Source organism: Vigna unguiculata, chromosome 3 (assembly GCF_004118075.2).
Source record: "Vigna unguiculata cultivar IT97K-499-35 chromosome 3, ASM411807v1, whole genome shotgun sequence".
Taxonomy (NCBI): Eukaryota; Viridiplantae; Streptophyta; class Magnoliopsida; order Fabales; family Fabaceae; genus Vigna; species Vigna unguiculata.
Window position 1 is genome coordinate 8,609,147 of NC_040281.1, and position 17,553 is coordinate 8,626,699.

Here is a 17,553-nt window from a genome sequence, read left to right on the forward strand (position 1 = left end):
AAGATATAAAGGTAATTTTTATCTTTTATTATAATTTTAATCAGGAAAATTTGAGTTTTGTGGATTTTACCAGGGTGCAGGGAGAAGAAGAGATAAAAAAAAATAGTCGTACTATTGACATGACAAATTTATGATAAAATTATTATATATATATATATATATATATATATATATATATATATATATATATTTATAAACTAGCCTTTTCTCTTTCTACTAAAGGGTCATTTGTGGTGCATAATCTTAACAAAATTATAAATAACAAGGAACTGAGGTAAAACAAAAAAATTATTCAGTACTCAGAAACATAAATTTTTCTAGGTGGATACTTAATTTTAAAAAAATAATAATTGTAAAGACTTAAGACTCATTTACATGTGTATATATCAAGCAAGTCTTTTTTTTCTTCACAGATGTCATTGGTTCTCATAGAGAAAAAAATATTTGACTAACTCTTACATTTTTGTTTTTCTTTTCCCATCATCCTCTTACCATTTTTATATCTAATTTAAGATAATTTATTGAAAAAAAAGTGTAATATCCTTGTCTATCATATTCTTAACATATGTTTTGTTGTATGCTGCAAATTTTGAAAATAATCTATTTTTACTTTTAGTAAATTTATTTTGCCAACAAGAGTACAAAAATAGATGACTTAAATTCAAAAAACTAAAGTTAGGTTCAAGAATCATCAAAGAAGGCATTTGACCGAGTTAGATCCATATAAAACAAAATTTATGATTTTGATTAAATGTGTTAAACCAGTTTACTATATTTAACATACATGATTGTATTTACAAGAGCTCTTATGTTTTATTCTAGTAAAAAATATACAATGTACATCTTTTAAATTGTATTACTGATATGTACATGTATGAATCCTAAAAATATTGGTCAAGTGACTTATTTGAATTCGTCACATTTGATTGATGAATACATTGTATGAATTTAATTTAGTTTAGTTAGAAGATGTCAATTGTAAAAGAATTTAATTGAGATTGTGATTTTATATACCGATGTAGATTAATAAGTTTGAGATGACACAAAATGTCAAAAAATAAAATTGAACAATTTTATATTATTAAAATAAGATAATTAATTGTTAAGAATTTAAGTGTAAATCTAAATCTCACATTGATTATAAATGAAAAAGTAGATCACTGTATAAGAATAAAGACTCATAAATTCATTGTCTTATAAAATATTTTGTTAAAAATAATGTCAATTTCTTATATGGTTGGACTCGGATCTCATTAATATTTGTTCTTTTCAGTGAAACTCTTCTGTAAACCTAATATTACTTAAAAAATTGTTGTCATCTAAAATGTTAAGTTTGGTATGGGAGAGGTAAAAAAAATACATCAGAGTATAAGATTCAGAGATTATGTTGTTGTTATAGAGAAATAAAGGATGATGGTTATTATACATAATTGTTTTGGGGAAAATTAAAATTACCTGGTCTTCTACCTTATTGTCAACTAAACCTTTGATTCTACATCACGTGCTCTATGTTAGCTGAACGATTACACTAAACACAAATATTAAAGTTTCATTCATTCATTCACTAAGTAACAGGCCAACTAAATTATGCAAAACCTAGGATCGCTAATGTAATTGTGCTTTTTTCTTTCTTAATATTTACTCTCATGTACGTGACCTCATTTTATGCCTTCTCATTTATTATATTTATCTTTTATATTTAAAATTAAATATTAATCATTTAAATAAAATTTAAACTGTTCTAATTCAAGGTTGAAGTTTTAGCATTGTTCAAATTTAAATAAGCAAACTTTAATCGAACTTTATTTCATTTTTTTTACAAAACTTTAGAATATTGACTATATCCATTAAAAAGTATTTAAATATTTATTATAAATCTAAATGTAATTTATAAGCTTTATAAGTTATGCTTTTGAAAAATAATTTAGGGAAGGTGAATCAATTAATTTTGAGGGGATACAGTAGTATTGTTCTTCTTGAGAGATATAAAAGTGAAATTTAAAAGATTTGAAGAAAAAAATTGTAAAATTTTATGAATGAATTGATAAATATGACAAATACAAATATTTTATTAAATTAAAATGTAAAATTATATTTTTTATATTTAATATAAAATAAATTATAACCAGTTAAAATTTAATTTAAAATAGAATATGGATGATTGGTTTTAAAATAAAAATAATAATAGGGTAATTAACACTGATATTAACACACACAAAAAAATTATTTGTTACTTTAGTTTTTTTTATGTTTATTGCAAGTCTAATGTAATTGCGAAAGACACAAATTTACATTTGTTAAACTCTTCAACATACAGTATGTTAAAGAGATAACAAACATAAATTTTGGAATTCTTTTTCCAATACTACTCAAAATCGCTTAATGAAGATATCAAAACCCACACATGACCCTTGTTTCAAGTTCAGGTATGGATTATCTCATCCTAGTCCATTGAGCTCGCTAAGCGCTTTGTCTTTCTACATAACTCCAAAGTCATAGTCACCATTGTCACTTCCCAAACTTCTCGCGTCAAAACACATACCCTAAACTCAACCCTCCCACCTTCCCTTTCACCACCTCCGACTGCCTTCCATATCCTGTCGAGAAACTCAACCTGTGTTCTCCTCTACCATATTTTGCTGCATTGCCTCCTTAGTGTCTATATGGAAAGATGTTTGATTTCGCATTTCGGCTAGCGTATGAGCTGGTACTTTCAAAAGCGACACGGTAAAGGAATTTCATCGTACTCCCTTCACAAAGGCCCTCACTAGCGTTCCCTCATTTGGTTCTATTGGCCTCATACTGAGGTTGCAAAACCGATTTAAGAAACCCTTGAGTGACAAGTCCATCTACTGCTTGACGTTAAACATATTCGCCATCTCGAAAGATTTTGCACGGTTTGCAGCAAATCGTTTGAGAAACATCTTGGAGAACACATGGAATGAAACGACTGCATCATTCAGAATGACACTGAACCATTCAGAGGCGAGCCCGTCAGGGTTCCTGCAAACATCTTATAGTGGACCGCGTTGTTTCTGCCGTATTAAGGTCTGATGATTGATGACTTATGTTATATATATATATATATATATATATATATATATATATATAATACGAGTCTTAATAATTTATATAGGGACATGAATATGACAAGGATGAATATTATGGCAGGTATGTGGACAAGTACGAGGTGGATATATACATCCGTATCCTCCATCTCCAATTGAAAAAGTCGAGTATTATTTATACCCATTCAATGGAGAGATTCTCCCTCAAAATGAGAACAAATTCATACAATATCCATTGAGATAATTTTACTTGTCATCCTTAATCACAATAATAATTATGGTATAATTTATACTTAAGAATTTAAAATGATTTTTTTTATTATTTTAAACTTCAATTATATGATTACTTGAGTTAAACTCATTTGGTTAAAATTAATATTTCAGGTAAATTTTATCCTTGATCAACTTGAATGATTATCATCTTAATGTTTTAAGAGAAATTACAATAAAATATAAGATAAAAACAATATGAAAATGTAGAGAAGCAAAATAGTTATAGTCTCGTCTTGCAAGTTGCAACCTTTTGATAGGCATAATTTGTTGGAAGAGATGGTGAATCACAATTATTGCTTTGTGTAATAATTGAGGTTTTGGGTCACTAGTTTTTTTCCCTTTATTTAGGCATAATTTCAGAATACATTATTAGGCTTTTATTTCTTTTGAATATTACATTACCTTTTTTCTTTCTGAGAGATTAGAGTGCATGATATTTTTTTCCATTTTTTATTTTCTATTAAAGTTCCAGTCACGTTTTTGCAAAAAAGTACTATTTTTTTATCTGTTAACAGGTCAAGCTGCATACAGGCCTGCAACCCATCACAACAAGGTTAGACCCAAGACTTTAAATTAAAAAAAAAAAAATTGTCTAATAAAATAAAACCATTTTCTTAGAAAATAATAATTTAGAACGAGTAAAGAGTATAATTTGAACGCAGTGAGAACGCGAAGAATATTTTTTTTTTGCATCATTATTTAATTATAGATGGTAATGTTGTAAAAATCATTTTAAAACTCATATATAACTTACTTTTTTTTTATTGATGGTTCAATTTTTAAGTGTTTTTTTGCGTGTGATACCGACAATGTTGAAATATTAAAGGGTTAAATATGATTTTGTTCTCAAAATTTTAATCAAATTTAAAATCAGTCTCTCTTGTAAATTTTGAATCAATTTAGTCTATCAATTATGTATAAATGTGTGGATTTAGTTCTTTTAACTATATTTTATTAAGTTTATATGATGTTTCAAACACATTTTATTGTAGTATTTTAGTTTACACTATTTGACACATGTTCACTTCAATGTTAATTGAGAAACACATTTGAAACGTCAAATAAACTTAAAAAATATTATTTTAAAAGACTAAATTCACTCATTTATAAATATAAGTGATTAAGTTGGTTCAAGACTTCCAAAATGAACTAATTCAAATTTTCATTAAAAATTGAAGGATTAAAAACATATTTAACTCAATATTAAAATCTAAAACACATGGTTCTAACAATTAAAAGCGTTGGCATATCTTTTCGATACATTTATTAAAGAAATCGCTGTGATGGATAAATGAGAAAGACATTATAAAATGTTAGTATAAAAAAATTTTACACTATCACCTAGTCACAAAATGTTATGCAGTTTATATCTATTATTTTTTACAATAATTACCTTCAAAGTCGTTTAACAAATTATTTATGATTAAATAAAAAATTTAAATTATTTTATATTATTATTAAAGTAAATTTAAATATATATTTTTCAATTTCAATAATAAGAATATAAGATTTGTTGTCTTTCAAGCTAAAACCCATAAGAATAGTTCATGATTTTAGGATAGTCAATCCTTACACTTACATTGTAGTATTCAAATGATGACATGTTATATCAAACATTAAAAAAACATTGTGTTTTGAAGTTTGTAACTTGTTAAAAGAGAATCGTTCTCACTTATATTAATTATACTGAGACTAACACTCCTTGATTAATGTAGTTAATGATGACATGAAAGTAAAAAACATAACAATTTTATTATTCAACATTATTTCAATCAATGCAATAAAAGTCACTTTTTTTTAACACAATATCATTTTATATTGACCATAATTTTTCATGTTTGGAAATGTTAAAATAATTGAGTAAGATCACTAGAAAAATTATCAATCTCGTCACCTAATTACTGAAAAATCAAATAACAAATACCCTGTCCAATTAATGAAACAGAAACTCAATTAAAAAACTAAAAATATTCAAATTTATGATCTCCATAAAAACTCAATTAAAAATATTCAAATTTATGAAGAACTTATAACTTAATTAAGTCAAACTAAAAATAAAGATTTTAAATATTATAAGATGATTTTTTAAGCACTAAAATTAAAATCAACACATTATACACCAATTAAAAACCAAATTTAAATCTTAAATTACATTGTATTCACTAAAATGTTACACAGGGTTGGAGAAACATGCAGTAGAGGAGGAGTCTGATTATATGTATTCATTTATTTATATACACATATGTAAGGAATAAAGTGTGAACACAACATATACATGTTTTGCTTAGATGTTTATGTACCATCAGCAGTGTTGGAAATGTAATTGATTTGTGTTCATAATGAAAAAACAAGTTATACTAATCATGTGTTTGTTAATTTTTCTTATTTTTTTCATGAATTTTTTACTTTTACGTTTCCTTATATTTGGAAGAGTGAAAATGTTCAGATATTGAATCATATATTTAGACCTAGTTTTCCACAATGAAGGAATGGAGGCTATAATAATTTCTCTAGATATTTCCATTTGATCATAGAACATATACAATATAATTTGACATTTTTAAATACTTTGACTACTTCAATCACTATTTAAACTCTATGACATCTCAGTTTCACGATCTTTTTACAATCTTTTTACAATCTTTGATCCTATGAACCGATCATAAAACTAATTTTTAAGTCCTTAATCTTTGATTCTATGAACCAATTTTATAATTGATATTTAATCTGAAGCTTGGACACGTTTAATGATTTTTGTTGCCTTGTTTTCTTTCCCACGTTATTTTGAACTAAAATGGTACGACTTCAAATGTGCTAAACTGAAATCCCACACAATTTTTGATGAAAAGTGCACTAATGTTGTAATTACGGTTTGAAATTACCCTAACATGGTAAAAAAAACCTAAGACATTTCCTTTCACATGATTCTTGGTAGGTGTTTGCTTCATGCATCCCCTTATTTGTTACTTGCACCCCATGAGTTTTGAAATAACCGTTTTACCCTCTTGAACTTATGTTTGGAATGATCTTCTCCTTTCCCACAATGTTATTCCACTGTTGATTTTTCACTGGGGCTTGGAAGAAAAAGAAGTTCGACAATGAGTGGTGTTGATGATGTTTTGAAGTAATGATGTAACTTGTCAGGAAAGGGATCCGATCGGAGCCAAGGAGGGAACCAACCCAGGACCGCCAGCACAACAAGGAAAGGGGCTCCGAGAAGTAAGCACCTCATCAGGGAAGATTCAATAGAATTATCTGGTGCTTGAATGCATATGATGTTGTTTTATGCCGAACTTTATGTTTTATGTTTTATTTGTTGTTGATTTATGATTCTGTGTGAGTTGTTGCTCGAGTGCTTGAAAGCATAATCCCACGGTCACCCTCATTAATAACGCTCATCAAACTTCCCACACTCAACACCAACACTTTCATCACCCTTCAACCTCCGACACCAACCACGACTCAACCAATACAGCTTCATATTCTGCATTCTTCTCCGCCAATAAAACACTCCAGACCGTGAATGGGTGAGTGTTGGCTCACGCAGAGGAAGAAGAACCCCTAGGGTTTTACGTTCTAGGAGTTATTCTGGCGTTGGGCTTAAATCTGGTTCTATCAACTTCGTGCACTAGGCCATGTTTTGTTTCCTTCGTGCACCCCCAATGTTTGTTTATCTCGTACTTCTCCTGTGTTTGTTGTGATTGGGCTGTTTTCTATTTTTGAGTTTTCTCATTGCACCCCTAAATTTATTGTATACACTTTTCTTCCTTACTCATTGCACCCCACTCACTACATCATAGAACTAATCTCTAAGCCTTTAAACCGAAGCTTGGACACGCCTAATGACTTTTGTTGGCTGTTTTGTTTTCCATGTTATTTTGAAATAATGTTCTTCAAGCTCCTGGTTAAGTTGAAGAATGACGTGGTTTTGTGAAATAGAATTATTATGGAATTATGATTTCAGAAATGTGTAGTATAACTAGGTTGCCCCACAATTCATGAGAATGATTTCTTGATTTTACTTCTATTTTTCCATCAAAGCATTCTTTTAGAACAAGACTTGTAGACTGTTACATGTCTGTGGTTGTTATAAAATAAAATACTTGTTCATTTTTCTTGCTTGCCTTTAAGCATGCTGATTGACTTTAAGCCATGCACTGTGATGTTGTTGTTCACTAAAATATTAATAAATTTAATGATAAAATTTTAAGAAACAGTATACTTTCAATGGTAGCAAGTTTTTATTTTAACCTTTAAAAGTGGTGTTATTCGGTTGCAGAACTTAACTCACAGTCCAGTTTTTTCTCTCAAATAAAGCAAGATAGTGATGCCGGGGAGAGGGACTCAATGCTCCCTTTGAACCAAACTCACGGGATTGTTTCCCGTGGGTATCTTTCGTATATGTACTCCCTCTACCCCTCCACGTTGCTCCAGAAAGTTAGAGAGAAAGAGCAACAAAGTAATAATAATATTGCAGTTTATTTTTGTAGGATAATACTAACAACATAACATAGAGAGAGAGTGAGAGTTGTTGGAGTGTGGAAGGGAATTCAGCTGTCTTTTTTTTTTTTTTTTCATTCAAGATCAGGTAAGAAGGTGTTGTCTTGGGTCTTGGAGGTTTTCCCTATGATTATTGTCCCTTTTCTCATAGGATTTTACCATTGTGCTTTGTCTGTAATTCTTATCTCTTTACTCAAGGGTGAGGTTTTAAAGTTTTTAGCAACTATTTTAATGTTTTTCGTTATAGTCTCTGCTAACTTTCTCTGACCATTTTTTGTCCTCTAATGCAGTTCTTCACGAGGTCCTGTTAAAGTTTTTAGCAACTATTTTACACTTTACACTCTCTCTTCTGCACTAAACTCCACTTTCTTTGTCCCTCAACTTTTAAGACCAAGATTTTTTCATTTTGGTTTTCAGTTTTTTCTTTTACACACTGTCCCTGGTGTATTGAAACAACATTTGGCTTCACTTGGTTGTTACAGGTTGGACATGTTTGCTTTTAAATAAATGGACGTCTTTTTCGTCTTTAATTGTCAAAAGATATGGATTGTCAGTGGGGATAATTTGGTACCTGAATCTGTTATCGGTATAAACTGAGTCATACTTTTCTTTCCAGAGTTATAGCTTCATAGGTTGAATATTCACGTCTTTGATCAGAATCAGAATTTTGGTCCTTGCTTACTAATTGCATGTATGCACTTGTGGAATTTGTAGTTCTTACTGATTGGAAAAGGCTTGGTTGTTGAGGTTTGTGATTTTTGTCTAAGACACTTTGAAATTACAGATCTTGGAGGCAAAGACAGAGATTTGAGCATTAGAGATCGTAGAACAACCTAGACCTAAGAGAGCAGACAAGCAGGTAAGTGATCACTGTTCTTCATCTATATTTTCTTAATTCTTATTTACATAATTTTTCTTTTTAGCATTATTTTTACATGATCGAGTACATACTTGTTACGTGTTTTTTAGAAAATAAAGCAAATATCAAGTTCCACAAAATTTATCTTTAAAATTTGATTTCTTGATAGCGATACTTGCTTGATATTTTATTTCTCTCCAATTTGAAAATAGATTATTCTTTAATATTGTTGTAATAAAAAATATGAAGAGTAACCTATATTAATCTAATTCCATGGATTTTTAGAAAATAATCAATAGCATTTTTTCACTGGACAACATTAAACAAGGAAATTTGGTTCTTATTGTCATTGTTTTGTTCACGTGGTTTGATAGCCATAGGTTTCCTAAAAGGCACAAGTTCAACAACTCTATTAGTAAATTACGGGTAAAACCCGACACCCATTGCTCGATTGCACGGCTTCGAATCGTGGGCGCACATAACGGTGAGTTGCTGCAGTGATTAGTGATTGCGAAGATGGAGAGAGAACGGTGATTGCTAAGACAGTTAATTCATTAATTTACTAATGCATATTCAACTTCGTCGTTTCGTTGATTTTCTCCGTTTACAACAGCATCGGATAGATGAAAGTGAAACTCTCTTATTTTGAATTTTGCTGCAGAGGAAATGCTTAATGGGTTAAGCCGGCGATGTTTATGCACCATTGCGCCACGCCCATGGCTTTTCGTGGGGTTGGGCAATCCTGGTGACAAGTACAAAGGAACTCGCCACAATGTACCTTTTTCCCTTTCCATTTTTCTTTTTTCTTTTTTTCGGCTTCCGCTTCTACAGCTTGTTAGTAGTTTGTTTTGGTAGTTACAAGTTTTAGTCATCTGTCTTTAACTTGCATTAGAAGTGTTCTGCAGTGTTAGGAGACATAATCAGCATCTGATTTTGCATTTTCTTGATGAATTTCCAAAATACGTTTTTGTCTAAATCAGGTCGGCTTTGAGATGATTGATGCATTTGCTGAGTCGCAGGGGATTCCTATGAACACTGGCCATTCCAAAGCCATTTTCGGAAAAGGTTTGTCTGCTGCCTTGCTTAGATATTTCTATTTTCTGTTTTTCTCTCGATGTTTGTTGTATTCATGAATTTTTGCGCAAGTTGGTTTGTTGCAGGTTTTGTTGGTGAAGTTCCTGTCTTCCTTGCAAAGCCTCAGACTTACATGAATCTGAGTGGTGAATCGGTAAGGAGACTGAATGTGCTATTTTTTTTTTTTCTCTTAAGCATGTGTGGATATTTAACTTTAGATTGTGCAAGTTGTGCTGTCTATATAGCTTGTCACTTGCCACTCCCAAAAATTTATTAACCAGGAGTTCCTTTAATCGCTTAAGCTTATAGTCTACTTTGAAGGCTAGCTTTTCTAATCTGCACATTGAAATTTACTCTTATTGGTTGGCATTGTTGTGAAGTTATATGTACTATAAAAATTGTAAACAGTTAAAAGATTGAAATTATTTAAGTTTAATATTACGACAACAGGGATAGGAAAATCTTGAAATTGACAATGGCTGCTAAAAGAATAACAGTATTTTCGGCAGTTTGAGCTCTGACAGAGTGGATGGTGTTTAATTCCTTAGTTTCTTCTCATTTTGAATATTGGGTGTTTAGAAGAGCTTATACTGAGCTAATTTTAACGTGACTTGTGAATTACTTATGAGTCCCTTTAGCTTATTTCAATTAGTTTCAAGGTGAATATAAACATAATCTCTTCTTATTTTAGTATGCTTATTATATGGGCTCTTATGTTATATTAGTCTTGAATAAAAACTTATTCTTCTTATCCAAATGCACCTATAATATTTCTAGACTGTTAGAGCCTAGCATATTGAAAACTAGGAAGTTGTAGCAAGTTTTGCGGTCATGCTGGCAATCTTGAAATCAAAAGTTCCTCTTGGTGAACCATGATTATTTGATGACATATTGACATTTGTAACCTTGTAAGTTTTGAATTGAACAGAGTACTTTGATTGTCTGGTATTATATGGCAATCAAAAAGAATTTTAAATATAAGAACTGTGAATCCAAGTTAATAGTTGGAAAGCCACCTTACCTGTGATCGATCTTGGGCTAGAAAAGGTTACCTACTGAGGGGTTGACCAGAAATACCAAGTTAAACATCATAGAGTACAACCATTGGGATGTAGGTCTTATGCGGTTGAGTCTCATCGATTAGAGGTATGACTTAATAGAGTCTATTGTTAGAATAGGTAAACTTGTTTGTACATCTATGATTTAAGGCTGTTTTGTCAGGGAAGACATGTAAAAAGAAATAAACTGTTTCAGCTACAACTTGATCTCTTTTATTCCCTCAACCTTTCTGATTCATCTTTCACATTTTGCTCTTCAAGAATTGTGTCTTAACTCTTCATTATCTTGTGTTGTTTTTGCTTGCAAGAATGATGCTACGCTTCACCTAAGTTGGTTGCCTTCGCCACAAACACTTTACCTTTGCTTCTTCATTTAGTTTTGGCTTGATTTCTTATTTCTTCACCGACTGTTGCACCATTTGCTTGAGCTTAGATTATTGTTGGTCCTCTCTTTCAAGAACACCGTGGAAAGTCTGCATTTCTTTGATGCAAGTTTCCATCTCATTTCTCTTCTTGCTTTAAGGTAGTCAATCTTTCAAAGACACGGTTACCACAAGTATCTTCAAATCTTTTGATCAAATCTGTAGAAAAGGATTCCCAATTTGAATTTGGGTTCATTTGGCACCAAGAATTTCGAACCATTGCATGACCATACCCTTCATGCCCATGAGTGCATATTGCAGCTTATGGAATGAATGAATTTCTTGTACCTCAGAATTTTTCAGCCCTAGCAATCAACCAATTGGGTCTGCCCCTATAGATGCTGGCAGCTCCTCCTTGTCCAAATTTGCACTTCATCTCCAACACTGCCTGTCCCTTGAAGATCCAGCAATTTGTAAGAATTACAAAAAGAAAAGAAAGAGGGATTTTTTATTGAATAGGATGAAAAGAACAAGAAATAGGAGAACTCTCTCACCTCCAAGGTTTGCCCTTCACAAAGGATTTCTCCTTTCATAAAGTGTCAAAATTTAATCTCCAAATGAACATTTATAAATACATGCATTTATTTAACTTATTAACTCCCTAACCAGTAATATCCTACCTGTATTAACTAACTATCACTTTCTCATAATCCTAACAGGTTGATGTTTAGGTTACATACGAAATCTTATTCTTATTATCAATTTATGTCATTCATGACTCTTCATTTTACTGCAGACAGGACCACTGGCTGCTTATTATAAGCTACCTCTAAATCAGGTGCTTGTGGTTAGTTATTCTGTATCCCAGTCCATTTCTTTAAAGTATCAGTGACAGGTGTGGTATTCTTTATTTACTCATCTATTTTTGGTTGCAGTTCCATGATGACATGACCTTGCCATGTGGGGTGCTTCGTCTTTATGACAAAGGGGGTCATGGAAGCCACAAAGGGTACAATACTAAATGATAATTCTGAAGTAAAATTAATACTATCTGTTTGACATTGACCGTAAGAAATTTGTTACTAATTGAAGTACCTACTGCCCTAGAGTTATTATGGTGTTTATTATGCATCACTAGATTATGTAACTCACTAATTTCCCATCCCAATAGTTATCTATGTTGAAATTAACATGTATATATTATTGGACTCATAATCAAATTCACATCACTTCGGAAGTCGGTTCTACGTTTTGTTATAATGAAAAAATAGATGGAGTAAGCCAAATTACATAAAACTGTGGTACATCAACATTACTGTGAATGGCTGTGCAATTTCATAAAACAATTTGGATATCTTAAGAGTCCTGATTAGGTTGCATCTTGCTTTGTGTGGCAAAAAACCCATGACCTATAAACTTTTCCCTCTCGATTAGATATTGATAGGAAATCAATATAGATTGAAAAAGAAAAAAACTGATACATATGTATTGAAGGATTCCCTTGCAACCAGAGGAGGAATCCTCTGTTATAGAAAACAAATGACATGAATGGAGTGAGGTCCTTAGAAGATGCCAAATAGGAATTAGAGCAAAATAAAAATGTTAACACCCGGTGACTGAGAAATGACAAGTTCCTCTGCTCAGACTAACAACCCAACACGATGCTTCATAAATTCCCTCATTTCCTCGTCCCTTTATTTGTTCGCACATCAAACTAAAAAATCGTTCTCTTTCCGTGTTTGATTTCTGGCTTCCGCATTCTGTCCTACATGCCACCTGTACAATTTGTTATTCCTCTCTCTTCTCCTCACGGTTTCTCTCATGTCATGTTTTTCCCTTTCCTCTCATATACTACCAGGCCTCGATTCTCAGGTCCACGCTCCTTTCATTCACTTCCTTACCCCTCGATTGCATAATTGGCCTATATCATACATAGTATAGTCCTTCCTAATGGTTCATCCTTTTCATTAATTCTTTCATGCAACTTTGTTTAGTTTTTCACAATCTTGTGCTTGTTCTGCTGTAACATGTTGATAATAATGTTTTGAATGTTGCCCAATCTAATTGTTGCCTAATCAATCATTTTGCAATCCTTGTTCTCTTCCAAGTCCATTTGTTTCTCAACAACATTAACTTGCTATCCAAGTTTTCCACTTTTTTTTGTTCTGCAACATCTCCCTCAACATCTCTGCAACCACCCTCAACATCTCCACAATCAAGTTCACCTACTCCCTTTGTCCTAAGATGCTCCTCCTGACCCACCAAACGTAATGTTCATCTTGCCGGCTAACATATGTGAAGTTGAGACGAATATTAAAATGAAATTTGGGAACCAAGAGGACATCGTGAAGGACAAAATTTGGAGAAAAAATAACTATTCCAGAAATGTAAGCAGTGACAATGTCAACACGTGCCACGATTGATAGTTGGTTCCATCAAAGACAGGAGTAATAGACACAGAGGAAGGACCATCACTAGGATGGATGAAATAAGGACTGGAAGGGTTGAGCGATGGATCGTCTTTCTTTGGACTGGAGGGTGGAGGGAGTTGTTGAAGATAGGGGAGGACAGCAGGCAGAGCTCCAGGAAGGAGCTCTGATACCATAAAACAAATAAGAACGAGGGAGAAGATATTTGGAATACTGAGGTAATGATTTGGAATTCAAGTCACATTTCAGCCAAAATACAACGTTATATACACGTTTTTGCCTAACCAATTTACATCTCATACTATTCTACAATCTTCTCCAGGGTTATAACAGAAAAAGGTTACATACAGAGATATTTACAAGAATTATAATGGGCCGAGGACAATTGGGCTGTATGGGTTTGGGCTATTACTTATTTACTGTGTAAGTTTGGATGTTGAGATAGCAGTTGACACTGGAAAATTTTGGTTCTGACAGTCAGGGTTGTTAGTTGTATTTACAGCTTCGTCTTTTGGTCCTTCACCTTCCTTCTTCTCACCAGCCTGCTGTAAGTTTTGTGCCCGTACCTAAATTATCAAAATTGTGTTCCAGTTCATCTGGAAAATTTTCATGACCTTTATTGTTGCTATCCATTTGGTTTCTGAAACTATGGAAGTGTCTTCTTTGTCCAATTAAAGTATTTTAGAAACTAATGACTGCAAGGTTAGATTGTTTCAATTCTATTCCTGATTTGTGTTTTGATATCCAAGCTTCAATGCACCCATGAGGAGTTATCCTCGACACCAGTTGTGGTTATTTGGAATCTAAATGGTAGGAAAATGCATATCAGTGAGAAAATATTTTATATCAAGAACTTTGTTACTCGAAAAAACTTCTATCCGCTCTAAACTAGTGGCTGACTAACTTTCCGTAAACAAACAGTCTATTAGTACTTTGTATGGAAACCTAATCACATAGTTTTTCTTCATCATTCATAGTGGATATATAGCTTCACCATTGTTAATTACATTTTGACTTCTCAATGGGCCATATGTTGTCATATCTGTAATAGTTCATGGTTTTCGGTAAAAAGGAAAATAGTTTTTTGGCGAAGCTGAAATAAAGGTGTTTATAATTCAATAATATTGTTTAAAGGATAAGTGGTGATGGAAATTGAGTTCATGAAACCTTCTCAGCTCTGATTTTTTCTTGTTGAGTGCTTCTTGACTCAAGTAATGCTACTCATCCTACTTCCTCCTTGCTTCTAACCGACAGACTAAGGAGTGTGATCTATCACTTCAGAGGAAATAGAGAATTTCCCAGACTGAGAATAGGTTGGTGCTTTTCTTGCAAATCTTTTATTGTTTCCCTAGTTCAGTTTATTGCTGTCATTTTTATTTTCAATTTGCTTTGTCATAGGAATTGGAAGTCCTCCTGGGCAAATGGATCCTAAAGCATTTTTGCTTCAAAAGTTTAATTTAACAGCTAGACAACGAGTAAGTTCTTCCTTAACTGCTAAATACACTTTTGGTTTCTCATGTAATGAACGTTTCAGTTTGGTTCTCATGGTTCAAATTGCAATGGTGCACCTCATGTTTTGTATGAAGTACGTAACTTGAATCCAATTATCAATGTCAATGTCATAAAAACGTGCTAATAGTTTTATAATACACCATAGGGTGGCTTTATAAAAATGAGTGTACTGATCCTGAAAGTTTTAGAGCAAAAGTTTTATAAGAGAGCCATAGTTGTTAAAACCATGTGATATGTGTAGAGGCAGTAGAGCACTACCCTGGGTGACATTACCCCATTTATATACTAAAGCAAATTTCTTGTGGTAAGCTTGTGGAAATTGCTTTTGCATATTTTTCACATCGTAGTATATGCACTGATTAAAACGGGCCAAGTTACAAAAATCTTCATCTCAATGTATCTGGCTTTTCTCGTTGAACAGATTGACGAGGCTTTGCAAGAGGGAGTTGATGCCTTGAAGCTCCTTTTATCTAAAGGTTTTACAGAGAGTGCAAAAAGATTCAACAAAGAACAAAAGTATAAGCACTTGAGAGTGCAAAACTTACCAGTTTGAAAGGATTTCCTTTTTCTCTTTAGGTTGCAATACATGTGTACAACTTAGTGATTGAAAATTGCCAGAATTTTGTAACATTCCACATAATATATGTGTATAAATCTTTCTATGTTGATTTGCTTTAATTTGGATATTGTCTCTGTGATGTGCAAAGTGAAAAGTTTACTACACTGGTGGGATAACTTAAAACGTATTAAAGTATTGCCACATTGTTATTCAACACGTTCATTTTGTTAATCGTAATCTTAGACGCGCTATTAACCATGGAGTAGGTAGGGAAATTTGACATAAACAGGTCAAATTATTTTTTGTTGAAAAGTTATTAAGACATCTTCCATACATTAGTTTATATATATACCTTAACTCTAGCTTGGAAAAAAAAATGATTTTGTTATTAAGATCGAAAAGGTTCATCTAAACTCGTTAAAAAAATAATTTTTCAAACTTCAACAATATTGGACTTGGTTGCAACTAGAAAATTGCAGATTAGGAACCTAACTTCTACTTCCTGTCCACTACCTACGTATGTGGCTTGATATACAGGTTAGTTAGAAGGTACAAATACTTGGATAAGAACAAGAAAAAAAATTAAGAGGATTGAACCTCTATCATAATAATCAATAAGACTTGAGTTTTAAAGTGTTGAATAATTTGGTTGGTAAACCATCACGAGTCATGTTACTTGATTTATGAATTATCTTTTAACTAATTTCTTCTGATTCTTTTATCTTGACTTTTCGGGAGTTAACACCCTTTGATATTAAGTTCATGTTTACACATTTGATTTGATGTTTTCCATAGCTAATTTAATTTTAAAAAAGCCATAAATTATACGGCTAAATATTAATCGAATTTATCATGTGAAATAAAAAAAAAAGTGTTCAATCACGTTAATTTTTTCAAAATTGAACCTTGCATCGATCCAACAGGTTTCATTTCATACGCTCCATGTTTTGATTATCACACAACACAACATTATGGGCCGAATACGACAGTAAAGGATTTACAGTAGCAGCCAGCTGTTCTGAGATCCAACCATGTCGATTCTGAAATTTTCAGAAACAGGTTTTCAACAATGTGCCGAGTAGAAAAATTTGCATGTGCTCCATCCATCCACGTCCCAAAGGGACCTTATAAACAAAATAATTGACAGATTTGATTTTCCGTAGTACCATATGCTTCCCTTGTACCATATTCACACTTCATATTTAATGTATTTATGTTTTAGGAATGCTTCATTTATGATCAACCAAAATAAATGAAAAAACCCACTATTCTTTTCTTTATTTACTTTCAAAACAAGTAGATGGCATTACATGTTCTCTGAGATACACCATGCTCATTCTTAGCCCTTTTCTACTTTTTCTTCTCTTTCAAAATTTACGCTGTTTGATTTATTCAACACGTCTATTTTCAACAGCTACATTATCATTTTCACAAAACACTTTTTGTATTCAGCTATAAAAACAGTGAAAAGGTCACAGTAATCGAAAAGGGGCAAAAACAAGCATTTTGGTGTTCCATGAAGTGTTTAGTACTAAGACAAAGCATTGTAACAGTTCAAACACTACTATTTGACTGTGATTCGATCTAATTTTTTTTCATAGAATAATTAATGTCACCTACAATATTTATGATCCATGAAGGGGGAAAAATATTAATTTTGATTGAAACAACTAACTTTATGGAGTGATTGTATAATAAAGGTGTATGTATATGTTGATGCAGGCCATGCAATTATGAAAGCTTAATTAATGTAATGGGTAGTGTTATCTGATACCAAATTGGAAATGGTACAATTGGTAGGTGGATTGTGCATGAATCATATATGCATGCCAGCTTGTTCATTTGGTGGTGTCCTTTTA

General features: G+C 32.1%; 1 protein-coding gene across 13 annotated transcripts; it reads left to right on the forward strand.

The window, feature by feature from the left end:
• The first annotated feature begins 6,364 nt into the window (after nt 1-6,364).
• Nucleotides 6,365-15,813, forward strand: LOC114176092 (peptidyl-tRNA hydrolase, mitochondrial). 13 transcript variants are annotated; one of them, XM_028061009.1, is made up of 11 exons: nt 6,365-6,560; nt 8,626-8,700; nt 9,075-9,245; nt 9,362-9,474; nt 9,681-9,765; nt 9,861-9,928; nt 11,991-12,041; nt 12,130-12,203; nt 14,878-14,936; nt 15,022-15,098; nt 15,557-15,813. In XM_028061009.1, exons 4-11 carry the CDS (start codon nt 9,367-9,369, stop codon nt 15,686-15,688), a joined length of 654 nt encoding a protein of 217 aa, XP_027916810.1. In that variant the 5' UTR covers nt 6,365-6,560; nt 8,626-8,700; nt 9,075-9,245; nt 9,362-9,366; the 3' UTR covers nt 15,689-15,813. The 13 variants fall into 13 exon arrangements, with proteins under 13 accessions (XP_027916810.1, XP_027916808.1, XP_027916807.1 ...); XM_028061007.1 differs by having other exon boundaries at nt 9,075-9,230; XM_028061006.1 differs by having other exon boundaries at nt 9,075-9,184.
• The last annotated feature ends 1,740 nt before the right edge of the window (nt 15,814-17,553 follow it).